This window comes from Ovis aries, chromosome 1, assembly GCF_016772045.2.
Source record: "Ovis aries strain OAR_USU_Benz2616 breed Rambouillet chromosome 1, ARS-UI_Ramb_v3.0, whole genome shotgun sequence".
Lineage (NCBI taxonomy): Eukaryota > Metazoa > Chordata > Mammalia > Artiodactyla > Bovidae > Ovis > Ovis aries.
In genome coordinates, this window is record NC_056054.1 from 274405480 (window position 1) to 274432190 (window position 26711).

The window sequence follows — 26711 nt, forward strand, 5'->3', positions numbered from 1 at the left end:
ACCCACTCCTCACCTTCCTCTCTACCTAGGACCGCAGGACTCTCGGTCCCCAGCCTGACTGGCCCGGTTGCTGTGATGCTGGGATTCCCGTTTCTGATCATCACAGCTTGTCCCTGGACTCCGTTCTGCCACACCTGTGAGCAGTTACTGCCCATCCTGGCTCCAGGCAGGCTGCCCCCAGCAGCTCTGCTCAGGAGGGCCGCAGGCTGAAGGGCTGGGAGTGACAGTGCCCGGGGGCTGGCCACCAGCTGGCACAGGGCTGGCAGGTCCCTGTGCCCTCACTCCTCACAGAGAGCCGCTTCCTCGTCTGTGGCACAGGTGGTCCCGTCTGGCGGGGCCCCTGAGCCCACCGACCCGGATGCTCCCAAGGTGGCTTGAGAGCATTCAGACAGCAGTCCCCTGGCTTCAATCACCCCAGGTGCTGGGTGGGCGAGAGACGGGTCTAAAACATCCACGGTTTCACAGCTTTAAAATCTACACCAGCAAACCTCAGAAATGTCCCACCTCTTCCCAAACCCCAGCAGAACACAGCTTGAGGAATTCCTCTGCCCAGAGCCCAGATTGCTGGCCTTCCGGGTCAACATGCCAAAGCCGTCCTTTAGCACCTAATGGGCCAGGGGCCTAACCGCTCGGTGCCTCGGTCTCATCTGTAAAACGGGAGCCGTCACAGCACTCACTCAGACTCACCGTGACGGTTCAGAGCACAGGCGCATATACTCTTGTTCTGGTGTATGAATTTCTGTGGCCCCTGTCAGAGGGGGCCCAGAGGGTCATGCTCCAGTGATGATGCCGCTCTCCTTATTACGGGGTCCACAACCCACGTGTCTACCTCACTTACGTCACTTAGACCTTTCAGATGAGTGAAGAGGAATCTTTTCTGCCCAGTGGTCTGGCACACATGATGTGTGTTTTCTACCGAAAGGGAAAAGTGGGGGGCCCTCCCCAACCTTGGGGGGCACAGGAGGGTCCCCAAGGACAACAGGGGTCCTGGGGGTGTCCAGCCGTCCACCTGCTGTCGAGGGGCAGCCTCGCTCGGAGGAGTGAGCGGATAAAACCACCGCGGTCCAAACAAAAGAGCATCACACCCAAGCCCCAGACTTACGTCCAGAACCGTCCACTGTTCGACTACAATAGCGTCGTAGCCCTGCGTGGCTCTGCTGTCTTCTGTGGAAACAGCTTCAAAGATGAACACTCCATCTGTCAAGTCGTGCAAGGAATCTGTGGAGAAAGAAAAAGCAAGGGGCGGGGGGTGGTGGTTGCTGTAAACCGTCTGTGGCAGAAGCCTCACAAACAGCAAAAATGTTCACTGCATTCATTAATAATCCCAATCAGAACATCTTTTCAGCATGTTAATTAAAGAAGGCACACACAGCCGTAGAGTCTAGCCCCATCAGAATGAATGAGACTCATTTACCTCGCAGTTTTGAATAATATCCTTGATTTTATGAGCCCAAATCTCATTGTTAGCAATCACCATTTGATTTCACAAGTTTACCTCCCTTTTCACGCTCCAGCATCAGGAGGCACTGGGGAGAACGGATTCGGTGTGTGTGTGTGGGGGGGAAACGCAGTCATTCAGGGACAATTTTTAGGAGAAAACGATATGGAGGGGAGAGAGATTATTCAGAAGGGGGGCTGGGTGGGACACAGCAGCTCTGGGCTCGCAGACCAGGTCCACAGGCGCTGGCTCCTTGGCAACTGCGTGGCGTGCGTGCCGAGCACAGGACGCTCTCGTCAGGTGAAGCCTGGGGGAAGGGGGACTTTTTCCAAATGATTTACCACTGAAAACGTTTCCTCGGGCGTATCAATGGTAAGGCTCTGAGTTCTGTACATCACACATACGAAACGATTCAGAACTGCCTCAGGCAATGAAAGTGTCAAGAAAATACACCCAGGGTCCTCGCCCCTGCAGAAGACCTTCAAGGAGGTGCATTTAGTACATGGCTCCTAAATGCCCTGATTCCCTTAGATGAAGGGCTGTGTGGAATAGAGGAATGGACTCAGAAGCAGGTGGTTGGACCCGCGCTGTGTTGGAAAAGGAAAATGACCCTTTCAGGGGCCTGTCCTCGTATCTGTGAAGGGGGAGTGGGCACAACAGAGTTCCTGCCGGTCAGTACTATACAAATCACTGCTCCATCACACCCTCCTGGACTGACCTCCGTCCCCAACCCCACTCCCAACTCAGACGCTGACGCTCTGATCGCTAAAGTGACGATATTTGGAGACAGATCTTTTAGTGACATCATAAGGGTGGGCCCTAGTCCAACAGGCCTGGAGTCCTTAGAAGAAGAGGAAGAGACACAGGAGCGCCCTCCCCACCAGCCCCCCAACCATGTGCAGAGGAAGGGCTATAGGACACAGAGGTGGCCATCTGCAAGTCAGGAAAGGGGACCTCGCCGGAAACAGAACTTGCAGCCCCCTGACCGTGGGTGTGCAGCCTCCTGAACCATGAGAAAATAAACGTCCATTGCTCAAGCCACCCAGCCCATGGTGTTTGGTTACGGCAACAGACATGAAAAATGCTCAGGGGTATAAAGGACAATTCCTTTAAAAGGGCAGTTCACGCAGGAATGTGAGCTCTTCTTCATCTGGAAGGGAAGGGAGACAAATCCAGAACACCCCAAGTCACAGTGGAGTTCAGAAACTGCCTGCACTGTCCAGCAGTCACAAGAAGACAGATAGATGGACACACACAGTGACCCTCAGTGCCTGACTTCCAACAGACCTCACAAGCAAAACCAAAACAGCCATCAGGATGAGAAGCATGCATCTTATTTGCAACAACAAAATAAGTAACAAATAGATGGCTCTGCTTACCACCTTTACGGTACAGAAAAAGCTTCCAGCGCTGAAGGGAATTTCAACTGCACAAACTTTCCAGAGAACAACTTAGCAAGGTCTAAGAAGCCTGAAAGACAAAAGTCCATCCTCTTTCACTCCAGAGACCCTGCCTCCTTCAGTCTATTCTGAGCACCTATTATGCACCAGGTGCCCTTGAGGTCACGGGTGATAAACGAAGACCCTGCTCCCATGAAGCTTCCCCCTGCAGGGAGATGATGACATAACGTCCAAGGAGGTAAATGCTACGAGAATACAAAGTGCGCTAGGAGAGGAGGCGTGTGGAGTTGGAGGAAACCATCCTGCTGTTTCTGACCGAAGTGCTGAGAGTAGGATGCGCCAGTTTGAGATGAGATATGAACTAACTGCAAGCGAGCCGCTGGGAACATGGGGTTTGAGAGTTCAAGGGAGAAGACACAGCTTGACTAGGACTGCAGAGTGAACGAGGCGCCACCAGGGGCCAGATGAGCAGCAGAATCATGAGACGAAAGTCAAGACCAAGTCAGCTTAGTGGTGGGGAGGAGACCAGCCAACTAGGGGCTGATCCAGGTGCCTTGCTTGGCTGGCGGGATTTCAGCAGAGGCTTGAGAAACATGGGCATGGCTGAACTTGATCTCATGTCTCTGCCACCACTTTGAGAGGACGTGCCACAGCTCGCCTGCCCCAGTGGAGCACAGCCTGGATCCTCTGACCCTCAGACCTGAGAGCGGGCCCAGCTGCCTCAACGAAGCTGCTCCAGTCAACATGCAAATATGGGCGCTTTGGAGTGGTTTGTTACACAGCGTCATTGTGGCAATAACTGACCATTACAAGGCTCGATCCAAACTTAAGAAATTCGAGACCAGGAATACTTGGGGGATATTGCTGATTATTCCAGAGTGAGAGAGGGGCCTGATCAACTCAACAAACCATGGCTCTGAGGGGAATTCCTAGAGCACGGTAGCCTCTTATATTATTCCTACCTGACAGAACCATACTCCATTTCCAGTAAGATCCCTGTGGGTTAATCAGTACCATGCTCTGCTTTTAGTTTTCTTTCCTAAACCAACAGTCTGTTATCAACTAGCCTTAGCAAAAGCACTAACCTTATTTCTCTCATTCACTCTGCTGAAAAGTTCCTCCCAAGTCCAATGTCCTTCTAAGATACATTTTACTAAGGTGAGCAACAAAGAACAGAACTACTCTTCGGCTGAACCATATTATTAGTCTTTTGGGGTCCAGGACAAGCATGGGCAATAGTCTGTCTCACTTTTTAAGTTTTGGGCAGCACAGGTCCAGCGGAAGACCCTGCCGCTGTAGGGATACCCTATGGAACCCTTGTGAACAAAGCTCGCCCCAGTCCTGACCTGGGATGCTTGGGACTGGTAGATACTCACTGATCCCTCAGTACTATATCAACACAGCACACATGCCTACAAGGCTTCTACAAAATATATTGCACCCAATTTTCAAGGTCTCCAGCTACAGATCTCCTTACCGGTAAGCCTCCAAGTCCTTTAAATGTGCCAATGCACTCCGAGTATTGGAATGCCCAGCTTGACACAGCTGAGGTCCACAAGGGAAGGGGGCTTGCTCTCCTAACCCCTGCCTGGCCTCCCCTCCTTCACCCACAGGGAGGAGGGCTGTGGGGTCCAGGCTTGGGGGCGGGAAGCAGGAACAAACCGGGCCCTTGTTCACCATCCTCCTTATTCAGTGCCACCTCCAGCCTCTCAGCCCACTGCTCCACTCTGAATCCAGGGTGCTGATTTACCCACTTAACTACCCAGCACGTTCAGAGTGGCTGTCAAAATCTGGTCATCTGTAACAGCAAAAAACTCAATGAGCCACAGAGAGCAGACAGCCGGGCTTTTAGAGAGCCCCTTGTTTGGACAGCTTCACCCCCCGCCCATCTCTCCATAACCTTCTCGGCTCAGCCTCGCTGTCGTATGCTTCGAGCTGGGATTGAAAGGTCGCTCTCAGAGAGAGGCTCCTCCTGCAGAAAGGTTAACTCACCCTCCATCGACGGAAAACACTCCATTATCACTGCATTTTTTATTAAAGTAAAGATGCTTCCCTACTGTGCTCAGGAAGCGGTTGGCCCTGGCATTGTATAAATATTTGATGCCGGTCTTTGGGCAAAAGGCCACCTTCACTTTCCAAGCTTATGATACACAAGAAGGGTATGGGAAAAGGAGACTCGCTCTGTTCCCCCAAGAGGTAAACGCTGTGAGAAACCTGCTCATCCTCTGCAGCCTCTGGGACACAAAGACGCTGCCAAGCAAGCTCCCTTCAGCCCACCCTAGGTGCCAGTCCTCTGCCAAGGCCAGCCTGAAACGCACACGGCGTGACAACAGGCCGATGTATGGTCTATTAGAAAATGTCACTATTCTCCTTTTATTGGGTTGGCCCAAAATTTCATTAGACTAACACCCCAAAAAAGATGTCCTTTTCATTATAGGGGACTGGAATGCAAAAGTAGGAAGTCAAGAAACACCTGGAGTAACAGGCAAATTTAGCTTTGGAGTACAGAATGAAGCAGGGCAAAGGCTAATAGAGTTCTTCCAAGAGAACACACTGGTCATAGCAAACATCCTCTTCCAACAACACAACAGAAGACTCTACAGATGGACATCACCAGATGGTCAACACCGAAATCAGACTGATTCAATTCTTTGCAGCCAAAGATGGAGAAGCTCTACACAGTCAGCAAAAACAAGACCGGGAGCTGACTGTGGCTCAGATCATGAACTCCTTATTACCAAATTCAGACTCAAATAGAAGAAAGTAGGGAAAACCGCTAGACCATTCAGGTATGACCTAAATCAAATCCCTTATGATTATACAGTGGAAGTGAGAAATAGATTTAAGGGTCTAGATCTGATAGATAGAGTGCCTGATGAACTATGGAATGAGGTTCGTGACATTGTACAGGAGACAGGGATTAAGACCATCCCCATGGAAAAGAAATGCAAAAAAGCAAAATGGCTGTCTGAGGACGCTTTGCAAATAGCTGTGAAAAGAAGGGAAGCGAAAAGCAAAGGAGAAAAGGAAAGATATACCCATTTGAATGCAGAATTCCAAAGAATAGCATGAAGAAGAAAGAAAGCCTTTCTCAGTGATCAGTGCAAAGAAATAGAGGAAAACAACAGAATGGGAAAGACTAGAGATCTCTTCAATAATATTAAAGATACCAAGGAACATTTCATGCAAAGATGGGCTCGATAAAGGACAGAAATGGTATGGACCTAACAGAACCAGAAGATAGTAAGAAGAGGTGGCAAGAATACACAGAAGAACTGTATAAAAAAGATCTTCATGACCCAGATAATCACGATGGTGTCATCACTCATCTAGAGCCAGACATCATGGAAGGTGAAGTCAAGTGGGCCTTAGGAAGCATCACTACGAACAAAGCTAGTGGAGGTGATGGAATTCCAGTGGAGCTGTTTCAAATCCTGAAAGATGATGCTGTGAAAGTGCTGCACTCAGTATGCCAGCACATTTGGATAACTCAGCAGTGGCCACAGGACTGGAAAAGGTCAGTTTTCATTCCAATCCCAAAGAAAGGCAATGCCAAAGAATGCTCAAACTACTGCACAATTGCACTCATCCCACATGCTAGTAAAGTAATGCTCAAAATTCTCCAAGCCAGGCTTCAGCAATACGTGAACTGTGAACTTCCCAATGTTCAAGCTGGTTTTAGAAAAGGCAGAGGAACCAGAGATCAAATTGCCAACATCTGCTGGATCATGGAAAAAGCAAGAGAGTTCCAGAAAAACATCTATTTCTGTTTTATTGACTATGCCAAAGCCTTTGACTGTGTGAATCACAATAAACTCTGAAAATCTGAAAGAGATGGGCATACCAGACCACCTGACCTGCCTCTTGAGAAATCTGTATGCAGGTCGAGAAGTAACAGTTAGAACTGGACATAGAACAACAGACTGGTTCCAAATAGGAAAAGGAGTCCGTCAAGGCTGTATATTGTCACCCTGCTTATTTAACTTCTATGCAGAGTACATCGTGAGAAATGCTGAGCTGGAGGAAGCACAAGCTGGAATCAAGGTTGCCGGGAGAAATATCAATAACCTCAGATATACAGATGACACCACCCTTATGGCAGAAAGTGAAGAAGAACTAAAAAGCCTCTTGATGAAAGTGGAAGAGGAGAGTGAAAAAGTTGGCTTAAAGCTCAACAATCAGAAAATGAAGATCATGGCATCTGGTCCCATCACTTCATGGGAAATAGATAGGGAAACAGTGGAAACAGTGGCTGACTTTATTTTACTGGGCTCCAAAGTCACTGCAGATGGTAATTGCAGCCATGAAATTAAAAGATGCTTACTCCTTGGAAGGAAAGTTATGACCAACCTAGACAGCATATTAAAAAGCAGAGACATTACTTTGCCAACAAAGTTCCATCTGGTCAAGGTTATGGTGTTTCCAGTGGTCATGTATGGATGTGAGAGTTGGACTATGAAGAAAGCTGAGCACTGAAGAATTGATGCTTTTGCACTGTGGTGTTGGAGAAGACTCTTGAGAGTCCCTTGGACTGCAAGGAGATCCAACCAGTCCATCCTAAAGGAGATCAGTCCTGGGTGTTCCATTGGAAGAACTGATACTGAAGCTGAAACTCTAATACTTTGGCCACCTGATATGAAGAGCTGACTCACTGGAGAAGACCCTGATGCTGGGAAAGATTGAAGGCAGGAGGAGAAGGGGATGACAGAGGATGAGATGGTTGGATGGCATCACCGACTCAAGGGACACGAGTTTGGGTGAATTCCAGGAGTTGGTGATGGACAGGGAGGCCTGGCGTGCTGCAATTCATGGGGTTGCAAAGAGTCAGACGTGACTGAGCGACTGAACTGAAAAATTCATTTGCTCTGTCTGTAATATCTTATGGGAAAACCTGAATGAACTTTTGAGCCAACTCAATAATACGCTAAGTCACTTGCTTCAGTCATGTCTGACTCTGTGTGACCCCATAGACAGCAGCCCACCAGGCTCCCCCGTCCCTGGGATTCTCCAGGCAAGATCACTGGAGTGGGTTGCCATTTCCTTCTCCAATGCATGAAAGTGAAAAGTGTAAGTGAAGTGACTCAGTCATGTCTAACCCTTAGCAATCCCATGGACTGCAGCCTACCAGGCTCCTCCGTTCATTGTGGGTTTCCAGGCAAGAATACTGGAGTGGGTTGCCATTGCCTTCTCCAGTAATTTGCTAAGATGGTCTAAATTACCCATACCGGTGTCGCTGGCATCCCAGATGTCCTTGGCCCCTGATATCCTGTCTCCCTACCAGCATGGTAGTCAGGGCGCCACCTTGGTTCCTGGAGTGGCCTCTACCAACCTCACAGCCCTACCTGCCTGGGTTATACGGACACGCAACCCCCTGCAAATGGAATCACCCCATCTGGGCAATGGTGCGTGCCACTCGTGATTCACACCCCAGAGTCTGCCCCTGCTGCTTCTCCAGCCCTCACATCTGCTCTCAACCTGCCTGCCTTCCTTACCTGCAGTCCCTGTTGGAAGCGGTAAATAAGCCAGAGGAGGCAGAACCCCACTTCAGTGCCAGTAAGGGTCAGACTACGAGTTGTGCCATTTACCTGACCAGACGCCCCGATGGGGAGGAAGTGCCCTGATCTGGTGCAGGCTGGCTAGGAGGCCTCTGCCAGGTGCATTCATGGCTCCTCAGTGAATCTTCTCCCCAGTTCCGCAAGGCTCATGTGTCCCTCTGGGCGGTGAGAACATGGACGGAAGCCACAGGACCGAAGTCACATGTCCACGTTCAAGTGCACACAGGGGCCAATCTCGATCTGAATGTGGTTTGCTTGATTCCAAAGCCTTTGTTCTTTCAAGAGCTGACGGATACTTAATTTTTCTACCACAGGGATGTGCCAGGGCTCTGCTCTGGCTGATGGGGTGCGATGGACAGCCTCAGAGCCTGGTCTCATAGAGTGGGCGTGCTCTGACCACGAGGCTGTGCGCCCCGCCTTCGTGTTTTGGGTGCATCCCAATGGAGTTGCGGTGAGATGGCCTTATAGCTTCTGCTGGGGACCAAATCTGTGCAGAAGCCATCCTTTCCCGCAGGGGGGCAAAGAAAGACCAAGAACATGCTTGTAAATGGATACGCTGTATCTATCAACACAAGAGAGTGCATAGGCAGTGAGGAAAAATGATCCGAATGATGTATAAAAATGGGGATGAATCTCACAAAGAGAATGATGGGAAGAAGCCCAACACAAGAAGGGCAGGCTCCACCCATACAAAGTTCACGCCCATCCATGACGCTTCCAACCAGCACCACCGTCGGCCTTGGGGAGAGCACGACGAGGCTGTGAGAGAGACTCTGATGGGTTGGGACGCTCTGTTTGTTGATCTGGGACTGGTCACACAGGTGCACTCACCTTGTGAAAACCCACTGAGCTCAGGATCTGTGTCAGTTCAGTTCAGTTCAGTCGCTCAGTCGTGTCCGACTCTTTGCGACCCTATGAATCCCAGCACGCCAGGCCTCCCTGTCCATCACCAGCTCCCGGAGTTCACTCAGACTCAGGTCCATCGAGTCCGTGATGCCATCCAGCCATCTCATCCTGGGTCGTCCCCTTCTCCTCCTGCCCCCAATCCCTCCCAGCATCAGAGTCTTTTCCAATGAGTCAACTCTTCACATGAGGTGGCCAAAGTACTGGAGCTTCAGCTTCAGCATCATTCCTTCCAAAGAAATCCCACAGTTGATCGCCTTCAGAATGGACTGGTTGGATCTCCTTGCAGTCCAAGGGACCCTCAAGAGTCTTCTCCAACACCACAGTTCAAACGCATCAATTCTTCAGCGCTCAGCCTTCTTCACAGTCCAACTCTCACATCCATACGTGAGCACAGGAAAAACCATAGCCTTGACTAGACAGACCTTAGTTGGCAAAGTAATGTCTCTGCTTTTGAATATACTATCTAGGTTGGTCATAACTTTCCTTCCAAGGAGTTTCATGGCTGCAGTTACCATCTGCAGTGATTTTGGAGCACCCCAAAATAAAGTTTGACACTGTTTCTACTGTTTCCCCATCTATTTCCCATGAAGTGATGGGACCAGATGCCATGATCTTCGTTTTCTGAATGTTGAGCTTTAAGCCAACTTTTTCGCTTTCCTCTTTCACTTTCATCAAGAGGCTTTTTAGTTCCTCTTCACTTTCTGCCATAGGGGTGGTGTCATCTGCATATCTGATGTTATTGATATTTCTCCCAGCAATCTTGATTCCAGCTTGTGCTTCTTCCAGTCCAGCGTTTCTCATGATGTACTCTGCATAGAAGCTAAATAAGCAGGGTGACAATATACAGCCTTGATGGACTCCTTTTCCTATTTGGAACCAGTCTGTTGTTCTATGTCCAGTTCTAACTGTTACTTCTCGACCTGCATACAGATTTCTCAAGAGGCAGGTCAGGTGGTCTGGTATTCCCATCTCTCAGAATTTTCCAAAGTTTCTTGTGATCCACACAGTCAAAGGCTTTGGCATAGTCAATAAAACAGAAATAGATGTTTTTCTGGAACTCTCTTGCTTTTTCCATGATCCAAGGGATGTTAGCAATTTGATCTCTGGTTCCTCTGCCTTTTCTAAAACCAGCTTGAACATCAGGGAGTTCATGGTTCACGTATTGCTGAAGTCTGGCTTGGAGAATTTTGAGCATTACTTTACTAGCATGTGAGATGAGTGCAATTGTGCAGTAGTTTGAGCATTCTTTGGCATTGCCTTTCTTTGGGATTGGAATGAAAACTGACCTTTTCCAGTCCTGTGGCCGCTGCTGAGTTATCCAAATGTGCTGGCATACTGAGTGCAGCACTTTCACAGCATCATCTTTCAGGATTTGAAACAGCTCCACTGGAATTCCATCACCTCCACTAGCTTTGTTCGTAGTGATGCTTTCTAAGGCCCACTTGACTTCACATTCCAAGATGTCTGGCTCTAGATTAGTGATCACATCATCATGATTATCTGGGTCGTGAAGATCTTTTTTATACAGTTCTTCCGTGTATTCTTGCCACCTCTTCTTAATATCTTTGGCTTCTGTTAGGTCCATACCATTTCTGTCCTTTATCAAGCCCATCTTTGCATGAAATGTTCCCTTGGTATCTCTAATTTTCTTGAAGAGATCTCTAGTCTTTCCCATTCTGTTCTTTTCCTCTATTTCTTTGCATTGATCACTGAAGAAGGCTTTCTTATCTCTTCTTGCTATTCTTTAGAACTCTGCATTCAGATGCTTATATCTTTCATTTTCTCCTTTGCTTTTCACCTCTCTTCTTTTCACAGCTATTTGTAAGGCCTCCCCGGACAGCCATTTTGCTTTTTTGCATTTCTTTTCCATGGGGATGGTCTTGATCCCTCTCTCCTGTACAATGTCATGAACCTCATTCCATAGTTCATCAGGCACTCTATCTATCAGATCTAGACCCTTAAATCTATTTCTCACTTCCACTGTATAATCATAAGGGATTTAATTAGGTCATACCTGAATGGTCTAGCGGTTTTCCCTACTTACTTCAATTTAAGTCTGATTTGGCAATATGGAGTTCATGATCTGAGCCACAGTCAGCTCCCAGTCTTGTTTTTGTTGACTGTATAGTGTCTCTATGTGGGCTATACTGCAGGAAAAAGTTTCCTTAAAGACATGCCACGGATAGAGGAGAAAATACATTCATAGCCTAAGTGAAATCTTAGTGAAACCATTTGCTTTATTCAGCAGCTCTTCTGAAACAGAAGCCACACCTGCAAACATGGAGCCAACATGCCTGGAGCCTGCGGCTGGCCAAGGGAGCGGCCGTGAACGCGCTGCAACCTCCCCCTCCCCTGCTCCCCCAGCCTGCAGGGCCCTGGGGAGGCACATCCCAACACCGGCTCTCCTCAGCACTCAGAAAGAGCGAGCAGCACCTGAGAACCTTCATTGCTTGCTTTCTGCATATAGACCACAGGGTATACACACTGGGACGCTAAGAAGCATAGGAAGCAGGCCTTGCCCAAGGACTTGCAAATATGTCTGCCTCCAGCCTGGACGGGAGAGGAGTTTAGGGGAGAATGGCTCATGTCTATGTATGGCTGAGTCTCTTTGCTGTTCACCTGAACCTATCACAGCACTGTTCATCAGCCACACTCAATGCAAAATAAAAAGGTGAAAAATATGTCTGCCTACAATGTGTCCCTATGTATATTTTATTTGGAATATGCACATGTTTTTACATACCTATTTTGCAAATATAAGGCAATCTGGCTTATTCTAGGCATCAAAAATGTGGTCTAAATACCAAATGTTATTTGGATGACATGAAGCTGGGGCATCAGAGAGTCTTAAGGAAAACCCAAACTTCAAAGAGGCAGGAGAGGAGGGCTCTCCAGGTACCACATGTCATCCAGTGTGGCAGAGCTTTTCAAACACAACAGCATCCGGAATGTACCCTAGTCCTAAGTGCTTAATGTACCAAGGTCTTAGAACTAAATTCCAGTTTCTAGGTGACAGAGGTGGGAGAAAGAAGATACCACCATGAGGCACTGGCCGGACAAATCCCGAATGCAGGACAGTGTGAGAGGCTAGGGTAATCTGGAGCAGGCAGAGTCCTGAAGAACAACTCTCTCAGGTCAAAGAGAGTCGAGGATGTAGTTTCCGCACGTGGCACTTGCTGCTGGACTGGAATCTGGTTTGGACAACGGGCTGCAAAGGGCATTTTAGAAATGATGGGAGACAAGTACATGTAGGCCTCACAGAGATGCTGCTGCCAGAGGCAAGAGGCCGGGTGAGGGTGAGGGCAGGGAGAGGAGGCTGAGGGCAGAGAAAGGGTCAGGGGGTCAGGGAGGAGACAGGGGAGGGACAGGCCACGGGCGAGGCCAAGGGGAAGGCAAGAGGGACGCAGAGCAAGGCCAGGGCCAGGGGGACAAAGGGAGGCAACTGCGGGGCAAGGACAGGGGCGGTGGCTGCTTCCCAGAGAGGGCGGCCCTGCCCCCAGAGACGGCGGCCCCTCCCCCTCCCCCAGTGAGGGCGCCTCCCCTCCGCCCCTGCCAGCTCCGCAGAGGGCCACCCCGCCGGCCTCGCCCACCCTCGAGAAGCAGGGCTCTGGCCTTCATCTCACTGGCTGCAGTGTCTCTGCAAACCTGGCCATCCTGCTGTCTGAGCATCCCCGGGACTCCCTCCTCCCCAAGGGCAGCTCCCCTCTCCCCACTGGCTCAGCCCCTCGCCAGCTCAGCCGTGTCCTCTCTCCTCTCCTCCCCTCTCCCCTTCTCCAACGGCTTTCTTGCCAATCAGTGGCCAGGACCCACAGTAACGACTTAACCTCTCAGTGCCTCCATCTCTACAGACACGACAGTACCCGAGGCCAGAGGAGCTGGCGTGTGGGCTGCTGAGGACGCACCAACGCACGGGGACTGCCAGGGCCCCGGGACCACCACTAGGCGCCCCTTTCAGCCACACAGGAAGTTCCCCAGAGCCCCAGAGCACAGCCTCCCCAGCCCAGGACAGGAGCCCGGGAGCACGAGCAGAGGCTCAAACACGAGGACAGTACTAGCCTTTCCATGTGCTGCGAGGTAAGGACTCAAAAATAGGAGTCTTAACTCGATTCTTGAAAAAGCTGGCTTAAAGCTCCACACTCAGAAAACTAAGATCATGGCATCTGGTCCCATCACTTCATGGGAAATAGATGGGAAACAGTAGAAACAGTGACAGACTTCATTTTGGGGGGCTTCAAAATCACTGCAGATGGTGACTGCAGCCATGAAATTAAAAGACACTTGCTCCTTGAAAGAAAAGTCATGGCCAACCCAGACAGCATATTCAAAAGCAGAGACACTACTTTGCCAACAAAGGCCTGTCTAGTCAAAGCCATGGTTTTCCCAGTAGTCACGTATGGATGTGAGAGTTGGACCATAAAGAAAGCTGAGTGATGAAGAATTGATGCTTTTGAACTGTGGTGTTGGAGAAGACTCTTGAGAGTCCCTTGGACTGCAAGGAGATCCAACCAGTCCATCCTAAAGGAGATCGGTCCTGAATATTCATTGGAAAGACAGATGCTGAAGCTGAAACTCCAACACTTTGGCCACCTGATGCGAAGAACTGACTCACTGGAGAAGACCCTGATGCTGGGAAAGATTGAAGGTGGGAGGAGAAGGGGTTGATAGAGGTTGAGATGGTTGGATGGCATCACCAACTTGATGGGCATGAGTCTGAGTAAACTCCGAGAGTTGGTGATGGACAGGGAGGCCTGGCGTGCTGGAGTCCATAGGGCTGCAAAGAGTCTGACACGACTGAGTGACTGAACTGAACTGAGCTGGATTCTTTTGAGCTGAACATCACCTAATTTATGGGACAAAGTTCTCAGGCATTTTATAATTTTGTGGAAAATATTTTGAAGCACAAATACCCAGTTCAGAAGACGGGTGCTTTTTTTCCCAGATGGCGAACAGCTTGAAGACGTGCTCCCGGCTCTGCCAGGTTTATTTCTAAGGACACTAATTATCCTACTAGAAATAGGTTCCTTTTATAATGATGAGTAGCTTGCCTTTTTTTTTTTTTTTTAAATTCTGGGAAAAGAACGTATTTCCTCCCTGGCCAACGGAAAGCCTGGGCTTTTCCAGGGCAGAAACTCCCTCACCCAGTAAGTTCTGCTCCCAGGTCACCGCCCCCTCGCCCCCCGCCCCTCAAAAAGATCAGGAAGAAAGCCTGTTGGAATGCTGAGTGGGTTTAGATTCATTTTGATGTGAGGAGTCTGCATGTATTCCGGGGACAGGGACACGCAGCTGGGGGAGCAGGACTCGAGGGCAGTCCTGCTGTGGAGACGCCGCGGGCTCCGCGCAAGGCTTCCTGCTCACTTGCCAGAGGAAATTTCATGTTCTGCCTTCGAGGCGGGAAGGCTGGATTTTATGCAGCTGAAGCCAAGGGAGGCTATAACGGCGTTTCTAACACTCAAGTCAGATGTGAAGAAAGACTGCGTGTGCTGTCTGTGTTTCTGGACTCACGGCTGGAGAATGAGGAGAGGGGAGGAGTGGAGCTGAGAACGCAGCCTGGACGCCGAAGCGCGACAGCCAGACAGGCGCCAAAGGGCTGCACAGACTTTCGTGTTCGTGGGGTCTTCTCCGGGGGCTTGGCTGGCCCCTGACAGGCAAAGGGCCAGAGAGAAAACCTCCTCGCCGAAGCCCCAGTTCCCCCAAGGGTGGAGCAGGCCCAGCGGCTACCCGGGCGGCTCCTGGCCCCCACGCCTCCCTGCCCATCTTTAAGAGGCTAGCACAACTAACCCTCGGTTTCCCAGGCGGAGAATTAAAACCACGCGTAGCCACAGAGTGCCTCCCTGGGCCCAGGAGGAGCTAAAAGGAGCCGTCGCTGTGTGCCCAGAGAGGCGTGACAGGGTGTCCCTGTGGAAGCAGGGGGCAAAGGGTCCCCACCGGGCCCTCCAACGCCGGTGAAGGAGGCTGTAGCCATCTGCTCTGAGCACGGATGGTGCATCTCCAACCAGACAGCACAGACCCCAGCTTGCAAGAACTCTGCCGGCGCCCAGGGAAGGCCTCCTGGCGCCCAGGGAGATTACTGACCTTGTCGCCAGGGAACGGAACGGACTCTTCCTTAGTTGTATTAATGAAAAATACTCTAGGAATTCCCTGGTGGTCCAGCGGTTAAGAATCCGCCTGCCAAGGCAGGGAACTCAGGTTCTGTCCCTGGTCTGGGAAGATTCCACATACCGTGGGGCAACTAAGCCTGTGAGCCACAGCAACCGAGGCCCGCAGGCCACAGTGACTGAAGCCTGCACACCCTAGAGCCCGTGCTCTGAAACAAGCGAAGCCCACACCCCAGAGAAGCCCAACTAGGAGGAGCCTCCGCCTGTTGCAACTAGAAAAAGCCTGTGCGCAGCAATGAAGACCCAGTGCAGCGAAAACAAATAAATAGTTATTTAAAAAAGAAAGAAAATACGCTTTAGAATTGCACCAGCACACTAGCTGAGAGCCTCATATGGCTACTGAAAGGGAAATAAATGAAAATTAAATGAAGTAAAAATTAAGTTTATCAGTCTTACTTGCCAAATCTCCAGCGGTCAGTGGCCACTCACGGCTGGTGGCACAGAGACAGAGCATCTTCAAGTCCCAGTGGCCCATTCACCTCCTATCTTATATCCTGCTTCTGTCCACAAGTGGCCGTGGGCCATGGTGCTGTGCAATGCCTGCTGCTACTGCGTGGACCCGTCACCATTAGACACTGCTGTTCAGACAGCGACAAAGGCTTTGCGCTGGACCAGACTGGCTCGCGCTCTACAACGCTCTGAAAGTTTCGGATGACTACACGCATGGGCACTCAGAATGAAGACCGATGCCTCTTCCAAGGATGTTTGCTAGCAGCTCAAGGATTGCAAATAATACAGAATCCAATCTCTGATCCGGACTCTGCCAATTTTTAGAGAGAAAACTGCTCAATGTCGGTGCCCCCTGCCAGGTTTCACTGGGATCAACGGATTCGGTGTTACTTCACATTTCACTTGCTCAAGAATCCTGCTGACTGGCAGCCCTCAAGATCCACACGTGCTGGCAGGTTGGCCCCATGCCCCAAATCGTCTCTGGGTTTTGATGCACCCTAGCGACTCAACCCACCTTCGTGTTAGCTTGAAAACCCCTTCTTTGCTTGACACATTTACCCATTTGGGACAAGCTTTCTCTCTGCCTCAGAGGAGATATGCCTGAGCAGCAAACCCCCAGAGAGAACCCATTACTGGCAGGGCCGCTGGGCACAGTGAAACCCTGGAGCAGTGTGTATCCCGACAGAGTTTACAGAAACCCAGCTGTTCAGTTCACTCATCTGCTGTTAATTCCAAGGTGCTGCTACTGTTACTTCAAACTGTAATGATGTCTACAAACAATTTGCACTTTCAGAGCGGCAGGATCCTAGGGGGTAATTAACAAACCCCAGGAATAATCTCTTTAAAAGCCTTTAAAAGCAACCTCAACAGAGGCCACCATGATGAAATAAAACTGCCCCTCCCCTTCTCCCCTTCTCCATGGTGTTCGCATAGACCTGGCTGACTCCTAGAGGCGCTGGGCGAGCACGGGTGTGGGCTTTTGTGGATGACTCCTCCAGATGTGTGAATTGAAATCAGACCTGCGGAACTTTCTGAATTGGGGCGGGGTGGGGGGGTGGTTCTGAAAGTGGGCTGAGATGACAGGCGTGAAAAGCAGAGTTCAGGAGGGCCACTTGATGGGGGGTGGGGTGGGGACGTGGTCCTTACCGTGGACCAAGCCAAGCGAGGAGACCGCATTCACCAGGACGCCGCCCTTCCGGAAGTGGTCGCTCATGTGCTCCAGCCAGTTGGCGTCCAGACCGCTGACCGTCGGGCCGTTCTTGGAGACCCGGAGAGGAACGGTGACAGGGTAATACTGCCGGCGCTTCTGAGGGCTCTTCGGTTTGTTGAAAAGGGCGAAGATCTCCATTTCTGCGGGGATTCAGAGAGGACGGGGGACAGGGGGTTAAATGGAGACAGACTGCCGTATCGGGCCGGGTGCGATCTCGAAGGAACCTGCAGGCAGGGCATCAAAGGCCAGCATTCTGCTAGGCTGCGTGTTGCCTACCAAGAAAACCCAAGCAGCGTGTTAGGGAGCCTTGAAAGTGACACGGACCTCGAAGGCCGAGTGCTGCGGGGCCTGCCGACAGAAAACGGCCCTGGTCAGCTGCACTCTCGGCCACTGCAGCCAGGGGCCTTCCACAACCCCTGAGAGGCATTCAGAGCGGAGACCAGGAAAGGGTACTCTCTGCTTTGCGAAAAGGTTAAGCCTGCAGATAGGTATTTTCAAGAGAGCATTTCATGAGCCTAATTCTTGCATCTCCTCAAATCGAGAAAAGGACTAAAATCGTTACCGGTAGCATCTGCTCCTTGTGGCTAGCAGCAAGCCTCTACCAAAATGCGTGACTGACCACACATATCTCCTTCACAAAATTCACATCTTACACTGACCTCTCCCCCTGCCTCCCTGGAGCCGTTTTTCAGGGCTGTTGGAAATGTTGTCTCCCAGGCTAAGTCCTCATTCTGTCCCCAATAAAACGTAACGCGAAACTCTCAGGCTCTGCATTGTTTAGTCAACGGGACTCAGTTCTGAATATGACATATGATGAACAGCTGTTAGCTGGGATTAATTTGTATGGTTAGGTGTTTGAAAGAAGGATATAGTAGACATTTCTAGAAATTCACACAACGGTGTATTTTAAAAGAAAAAGCAGACATGTTCTGGGGCAAGAGCTGATCTTTTTTTTTTTTTTTAAAGGAAATGCACAGAGGTACATGAAAACAAAAACACTGCCATAATTCCAGGAACTCTGCACCTCCCTGAATTCACTATTTATAAACTGCAGTGGTGTTTCCCGGGGCCGAACGCATAATACTTAATCAAGTTCATCAAAAATACATCACTGAAATGTAAAAATAAATATGCTCCAGTAAATGAGGGTTCCTGCCTGGAGTGGTAAGGTCGCTCCAACAGCCAATGGGCCCTGAGAGTGAGGCGCAGCTTCCTGGGCCTTCCTTCATGGCTGGGCTCTGTAAAAATCGATGCTCACTGCCACCCGGCAGCTGACCCTTGCCTCCCGCCCTACGTGAGGCAGGCCACGAGTGAGCAGCCTCAGCCTCCGGAAGCAAATACCTGGAATTTCAATCTAAGGCTGAAGGTCTATTTTTGTGTTACTCATTTAGTTGAGCAACCAACAATTCACCCCGCTTAAAAAGCTTTGCTTACACAGTCTACTCAGGAACATGCTTTGGTTTCCAAAAATATCTATTCAGATAAGAAAATCCCCACCCTTCTTCCAAAGAAATAGTCTAAAGGTCATAAACAATGGCGGACATTAGCAAAAAGGACAAAGGACACCCACACACTCCCTGTAGGAGACACCTTGCCTGGACCCCACATTCTGGGTCACTGCATCCCATATTCATTTCCCAGTTTTCCAGTCTCCAAATACATTACCTTTGAAAATGGATCCACTTTCCTTTATCTAGATAAGTGTGCTTAAACAGGAAATGGAGCTTCACGACCAGAAGGGACACCATCACCATTTGCCACAAACAGGAGCAAATGGTGAGGCACTTTCACACCAAAACCGTTTCCCCACATAGCACCTCCAGTTATCTCACAGGACGACTGTATTCTGGGACAAAGGGAGTCTTTCCACAGCCCCACCTGAGTAAGCGCCAGCAGAGACCTCAGGGAGCAATGCTGGGCCGAAGACTGCTGTCAGCAACAGTGAAGCCGACGGGCAGGCCATTTCGAGCAATCCAGGGGCTAGAATCGATGAGGAAGGAAGGGACCGCGTCTTCACAAACAGCCCCCGGCTCTCCAACAACCAACGCTGTCCTTGTCCCCACCCCATATTACTTTCTCGGTCCACTTCCCTGACTCAGGAAGCCATCGAAAAGGCAGCCAGCAAGTGCTTTCAGGGGAGAAATTAGCTCTTGGTATATGGAGCTAGCGGTCCCCTGACTATTTTGTGACTTTCAAATACAAGCGTTAACCATGGCGTCATGCCAAGAAAGGTTTGTAAAGGAAGAGAATCAAGCAAGGGGATGAGGGCTGGGGGATGGGACAGGAAGTGCCCTTTTCCAGTCCAAGGAGTCGGGGTTCAAGTAAGAGCTGCAGCTGCTGAAAGGGAAGAGTGGGAGCCAGGCCTCGACTTCGTCTCTTCAAAAGCAGACCCTGTAAGCTTTGGGGTGCAAGCTGTTTCTTTGGGGAGTAATCCCAGACAATAAGAGTGAGGGAGCAGGGATAAGAAACAAGGAGGAGACGAAAGCCAAGGCAGGCATCCACAGGCAGGTTACTGGGGACCGGAGATGCCACGTGATGCCGCAAGGAAGGCGGGCGTCTGTCCTCAGGGATTGAGGCCATTCCTGGGGCATTAATGCCTGGGGCACCTGCCCATTCCAGAGAACACCTGTAGGCAGAGGCTAGGGAAGCTGTCCTCAGGTGACCCCCAAGGTGGGCCAGAGCATCCGTCACCACGCTCAGCTACCATCAAGCAAGCCCAAGGGCGCACAAACTAAGAAGAAAAAGAAGCCACAGCCTCCGCAAGGGGAACTGAGAAGCAGCCCAGCACCTGGCCACACAGCAGGACCCCCGGTCACACAGCAAGACAGGGCCACGGCCTCCCCCACGCACGAGGAAACAGAGGAGGGGAAGGCCGAAGGGGAAGGCGGGTGCAGGCCCGAGGCCGCGAAGGCAGAGCCTGCAGGCCGGGCCGGCGGCGGGGTGCTGACAGCGTGCCCAGCTCCCCACCCGGGTCCTCCCCGGGGAGCAGGGCCGGAGCCAGAGACAGAAATAAACTTTCAGGGAAGGGAGAGGGGAAGGCTGCTGGAATCAAGAGCCTCCAAAGCATGAGAAGAGACCTGCTTGCAGATGCCCAGCCCTGCAGCAAACGCCTCTGTCCCGCCGGCTCCCCGGCCACGGTCCTCACCCGGAAACCAGCCAAAAGAAACTGTCCCCAAATGACGCCCTTTGATGTTTTAATATTCCGGCTCTCCAGTACATATCCTCACAGGAGCGGCCACCAGGGACTCCACAAAGAAGACCAAGCGTGTTTACATTTTCTCAGCTGCTTCGTTGACTCTACCCTGACCCCAGCTAGAAGATTTTTCCAGACACAGGACAGGGTCCCCAAGGAGGGGGAAGGCATTGTTTCTGAGAATGTTCTGAGGATGGCTGCAGGCCGGCCCTGGCAGGGCACCCAAGCAGCTTCGAGATGGTTCTGTGTTGTATTTCTCTTTCTGTCTCGTCTCCTCTGACCCCCTTGCACACAGGGGGTGGCCTGGTCTGGTGCCATTTAGAACCTCAGTGTCCAGAAAAGGTGGCAGTCTAGAAAACACGGCCGGGGTTGCACCTGCATTCGCTGGACTGACCTCAGCCAGAAAAGTGCAAGCGGCCGGGGCGGGGGACGCGGGGTGCCCACAGCCAGGCCTGCCAAGGCCTTGCTAGGCTCCCCGGGAACGAGGAGGAAGAAAGTAGACGCCTGGGTCTGAGGCGGGTGCCAGGCAGTAGGGACGTAGGCACGGGACGGATGCCTGCAGTCTGCAGCTGGGGCCCCGGAGAGCGGTGACCCGCGGGTTGAGCTGACGGGGTCCTGGCACCCCGGGGGACCTCCAGGCAGCAGGAGGGAGGGGGCCTCAGAGTCGGGCTGAAAGCATGAGCTCCCCGGGCTGGACGGGGAGAAGGAGCCAGCTGGCACATCGGCTGGGGTGGAGGGACAAGTGGGCATCAGACTAGGCCTGGGAGCCGGGCTGGGGCCAGAGGGTGCTAGTCGGCTGAGGTCACAGCAGGAGGGCAGGGTCCAAAGGTTATGCTGGGAAGGCAGGGACCAGCCAGGTGCCAGGGGAAGGGGAGACGCCGCTTCCGGCGTGGGTGCAGCGTGGGGCACCTCTGGGCCTGGGGAGGTCGGCTGGCAGGCAGAGTGTGGGACGCGCTGACTGGACAGCAACCGCGGGACGCGAGGCTGTCAGTGAGCGTCGTCAACGCCACCATCTCCTGCAATGCCCACCTCCACGGGGAAACTGTGTCCCTTCTACCTCAGAAGCCTTAAATGGATTCCCCAGAATTGCAAGCCGGCAAGTGGCAAGTTCAGTCGCTCAGTCATGTCCGACTTTCTGCGACCCCATGAACTGCAACACGCCAGGCCTCCTTGTCCATCACCAACTCCTAGAGTTTACCCAAACTCATGTCCATCGAGTCGGTGATGCCATACAACCATCTCGGTTGTCCCCTTCTCCTCCTGCCTTCAATCTTTCCCAGCATCGGGGTCTTTCCCAGGGAGTCAGTTCTTCGCATCAAGTGGCCAAAGGATTGGAGTTTCAGCTTCAACATCAGTCAAGACACTTCCAAACCCCTCAACCCCCGGCTGTTTCCCAAAGCTCACGAGAGGCTGGTTTCATCAGCACACGGAGAGTGGGCGCTGACGCCTGTGGGTGGCCGGGGAGGTGGTCAGTGGCTGCTGTTAATGGACTGAATGCAAACAGCCAGGACGATGGCGGCAGGCGGGAGGCGCACGGACCCCAGGGCAGAGCTGTCCGGGCGGGGGTTCCGGGAGGGGAGAACCAGCCCCGGCCGGTGAGGGAGGGCAGACCCGGGGAGCATCCCCCCAGAAGGAGCTGCCTGCCAGGAGGCTTGCTCATAGAAGACCCTGGAGAAGGACACAGAGATCCGGCTCAGGCTTCTGCGTTCTGGACATTTCAAGTGAGCCGGTGCAGGGAGGAAGGGCAACTCGGGGACAACGCTCATTATTACTTGGTTGGCATGAGAACAAGCTGAATCTGCATGAACCTGTGCGGCCCCCTCGTTTCTCCTACTGACGCTGCAGTGCCCGCGACCAGGGAGGGATGACGGCGGCCCGCGGAGAAGGCAGGGAATACGGTCCAGCGACTCGGCTCGGAGCTTCCCGAGCCCTGGTCTTGCTCTGCCCCTCGCCTGTTTACGGTCAATAAAGGAAGCTGCCTCCCCCACTCCGGGGCTTGGGGAGCCAAGCCCTGGACCCAAGGGGTCCTGTAGCCCGGGGGGTCGGGGGGGCGCCCAGATGGACAGAGAGCCGACAGCACGCTCCCCGGGTGAGCGCAGCCCAGATGGACCTGGGGAGCCAAGCCCTGGACCCAAAGGGTCCTGCAGCCCGGAGTGGGGGCCCCAGACGGACACAGAGCCAACAGGACACTCCCAGGACGAGCGCAGCCCAGGTGGACGTGGGGAGCCAACCCCTGTACCCGGGGGGTCCCATGGCCCGGGGGGTCGGGTGGGGCGCCGGACAGAGATCCAACAGCATGCTCCCCGGACGAGCGGCGCAGCCCAGGTGGACCTAGGGAGCCAACCCCTGGACCCTAGGGCTCCCCGCGGCCCGGGGGGTCGGGAGGCGGCGCCCGGACAGAGAGCCAACAGCACGCTCCCAGGATGAGTGAAACCCTGGTGGACATAGGGGGCAGAAGCCCTGGGCCCGAGGGGTCCCGCGGCCTGGGGGTGAAGGGACCAGCCCCCCGCGCCTCTCGATGAGCCCCCAGCGCCATACAGCGGATGAATTAAAGGCGGAGCAGGGGCGGAGCAGGGAGACGCCCTCTGGACTCTTTTTTAATTGTCTTGCTGTGATTGCCTATTTAAACCCACCAGCAGGAAGCGGAGTTAAAGCACTTGGCCCTCCTTAGGGGCCCCTGAGTGGAGGGAGGCTGAGAGCGGGGCAGGGGTGCTGGGAGATGCGGTGGAAGCCCCAGGACGGAGGGGATAACAACCAGGATAGGAACTAGGCTGAGCTGGGGGCCAGGCCAGCTGACCAGCGGGGACAGCATCCCTGGCCAGCCTCCGAGGAGGCGGAAACTATGCTCAGCTGATGCTCAAGTGCAAGTTGCTGGGCCGTGCCCGACTCTTTGCGACCCCGTGGACTATCTGTCCATGGAATTCTCCAGGCCACAATACTGGAGTGGGTAGCCTTTCCCTTCTCCAGGGGGTCTTCCCGACCCAGGGATCGAACCGAGGGATCGAACCCAGGTCTCCTGAATTGCAGGCGGATTCCTTACCAGCTGAGCCACCAGGGAAGCACTAAGGCTCAGACTATGAGATAAAGCGTGACTCTAGGAGGGCACACAGGCCACCTCCTGTTTCTGTGACACCAGCATAGTAAGAGCATCTTCCGTCATACAGCTATTGGACGCACGGTCACGCGGGCCAGCTGAGCCCCGGCCCCTGGAGGGCTGTCACCACGATGACCGTCCTCTGTCCCCTCTGAGGCCAGGCCTGGGCACCAGGGCCCCTGTGTGTTCACTGGCTGATGAGAAAGAGGCAAAGATTCATTTATCCCACCGGAAGAGAAGTAACGGTCACAGTGAGCTGCCCAAGTCTCGGAGACCTGTGGCCTCCCACGCAGAGAGCTAAGAGCCACGCTCAGATAACAGACAGACAGCCGCCTACCAAGCAGGACGGGGGGTCAGGGGCACCGTCACCCCTCCCAGCTGCAGTTCTCACGCGCTCTTGGGCTGACCACCTCCAGACGCACCTGAACCTTGCATTCCTCAGAAGGTTCTGGTTTTCCAGGAGAGAACAGGGGTTTGAGGAAACGAGGCGCAGGCCAAGACCCTTGGGTGCTGGGGGCGTTCTCTGTGCACCCAGTGACGGGGGAAGGGTCTGAGGGAGGAAACAGTTGCAGGACAGCAGGGGGCCTGGGGGGACAGTCCTGGGACAAGTCTCCCCGGTTACTCGACCCTAGGAGGCGGCCGGTCTGGAGGGAGTCTTGGAGGAAGGTGCGCTCCGGAACAGGGAACATCAGAAACTCCTGAGGGGCCCTTGCGTATCGATGGCCTCCTTTCTCAAAGCCAGGGCTCCGTGCAGAGCTGGGGGCAATGGTCAGGATGACGGGGCCTGTACCCCAGTCGTGCGGGCTCCTACTTAGGAGTGCTTTAAATGACACGTCCTTTGGCACGCGTCCTCCGTCGCTTCAGTCATGCCCAGCTCTCTGCAACCCCATGGACTGTAGCCCGCCAGGCTTCTCTGTCCATGGGATTCTCCAGGCAAGAGAGGGGGTTGCCATGCCCTCCTCCAGGGGATCTTCTTGACCCAGGGATGGAACCCTCATCTCCTGCAATGTACTCAGATTCTTTACCATCTGAGCCTCCACACACCAAGGCCCTGATGAAACACTAGTCCGAATCTCTCCCAGAAGTGAGGTGGCTACATCTCCCCTTCTAAGTCATCCTTGCAAACAAGCCCCAGAATTAAGCATCCCATAGTTTTCTTTTCGGGATCTACAACATAACAAGAAAAGCCATTTCACCCTTTTTTTTTTTTTCTTCTGCACCGTGTGGCATGTGGGCTCTTAGTTCCCTGACCAGGGATTGAACCTGTGTGCCCTGCAGTGGAAGGGCAGAGTCTTAACCACTGGGCCTCTAGGGAGCTCCTTCACCCTTTTCTGTTCTCAAAGCATAAGCAGTTTCTCATCATTTGTAAGAGGCTAACCTCAAGAATTAGTATATAAATAATAACATTAACTAGGGGTTTCCCTCATAGCTCAGTCAGTAAAGAATCTGCCTGCAATGCAGGAGACCCGGGTTCGATTCCTGGGTGGGGAAGATCCCCTGGAGAAGGAAATGGCAACCCACTCCGGTATTCTTGCCTGGAGGATCCCATGGACAGGGGAACCTGGCAGGCTACAGACCACGGGATCACAAGAATCGGACACGACTTAACAGCAAAACCACCACCACCAATAACATTAACCAGGGAGATAATCCAGAAAGGCCTAAACAGAAAGTCTCCCCAAGACCTGGGCCTCCTCCCATCAGTCTCATCACTCATCACCTTCCAAAGGGGAGACAGCTCGTACCAGGGCCTGGCTTCCAGGAAACAGCAGGACACAAGATTTCTTGGAGCAGGAAACTGAAAGGGAATCACGGGGAAAGGAAGAGCTTCACTGTCTGCAGTCTGAGGGCCTCAGTAAACTCTGATCACCTGTCTGAGCATCACACAGGAAGCAGAAGGTGGGAAGCCAGCCTGGGTTCATCCAGCAGATCTGTCTCCAGCCTGGGCAACGGATGGACTCTGAACCTCAGTGTACTCAGCCGCAAAGGGGGCGACGATGCATACGGGCCATCCACGTCACAGGAAGAAGGAAGCATTCGTTAACACTGGCTGCCAGCCTCCTTCCTGCATCGTTATTTGAAATCTCCAAACTAAAGTCCATGCCCCAGTGGCTGTTAAACACCGTGGCTCAGAGCAGTCACTTCCCAGAGGCCTCTCCCTGGCCGCGCGTGCTCCACAGTACTGGTCTGTCCAAGAGACAGACCCCCCTGAAGCCTGGCTGTTTACAGCGCAAGGGCTCAATCAGCAGCTTCCTGCACACCTCATGCCACGTCCTCAGCCGGCACTCTGGATTTCCTTCTTTAGGCAGAAATTCAAAACAAGAGGACCAGGCGTGGAAGGTGCTTTCTGCACTGGTGCCCAGCCATCACCATGCTTCCTGGGGTCACACGGGGTAATCTGGGGGCAGCGCTTGGGCGTGGGGGAGAAAACACCTTGCGATCTAGAACCTGCTGCACCCGTGACATTCTGGAGCCGAGACAAGTCAGCGTCCCGTGGTCTGCCCACCCCCCACCTCCAGAAGACCCACTCAGGAAGGAAGAGTCAGGAGGCCCGGAAAACAGCTCGACAGCTTCTCCTGTTTGATGGACTGCCATCTCTACACTCGAATTCCATTCATTTTCCTAAAAGGCCCCCGGTGATTACTGAAAAGCTAGCAGCCGCTCTCCACGTGGCTCTGAGTCCCGGCGCTGACATACTTACTGGCCGCGAGCGGCTCTCCAGGCCCTTCCGACAGCGGGTCAGCATCTGGTCCCTCCGGAGTCCCCCGAGCAGGAGACTCTGCGCCATCCCCCTCGCCCGGGGACGAGCTGGGCTGCTGGGCGGCGGGTGTCCCCCCTCTTGGGCCCTGGCCGGGCTCCGGGCTTCCGTCCGTCCCCGCAGCAGCGTCTGCAGCCCCCAGCTCCTCCGCAGCCCCATGACGGCCAGGCTCCTGTGTCTCATCCCGGTCATCTGCTGGGGGGCAGCTGCCCACAGGGCTCCCGGGGCAGCGGTACTGAGGCACGACCCCGACGAACTTCAGGCCCCGACTCGCAGCCTCCTGGATCTGTGAGGCAAACCAGACCAAGGGAAACGGGTAAACGGGACGTTCCATCAGAGTGGGGGCACACGCAGCACCTCAGGGAGGCCTCGGGGGATGTTTCCCGGTGTGTGTGTGTGTGTGTGTGTGTGCGCGCGTGCATCCGCACCACACAGAAAATGGGATCTTAGTTCTCTGATGTTGGAGCTGAAACTCCAATCCGTTGGCCACCTGATGCAAAGAACTGGCTCCTTGGGAAAGACCCTGATGCTGGGAAAGACTGAAGGCAGGAG

At 52.9% G+C, this 26711-nt stretch overlaps 1 protein-coding gene across 3 annotated transcripts in view; it reads right to left on the reverse strand.

Annotated features, from left to right (window-relative positions):
* Positions 1-26711, reverse strand: part of RFTN1 (raftlin, lipid raft linker 1) — a 230868-nt gene that overhangs the window by 47911 nt on the left and 156246 nt on the right. For all 3 annotated transcript variants that reach the window (XM_042238759.1, XM_027961992.2, XM_042238749.2), the window contains exons 5-7: positions 26103-26445; positions 17051-17254; positions 1103-1218 (exon numbers count right to left, since the gene is read on the reverse strand). In XM_042238759.1, the coding sequence (XP_042094693.1) occupies positions 1103-1218; positions 17051-17254; positions 26103-26445 (663 nt within the window). The remainder of the gene's footprint in view (positions 1-1102; positions 1219-17050; positions 17255-26102; positions 26446-26711) is intronic.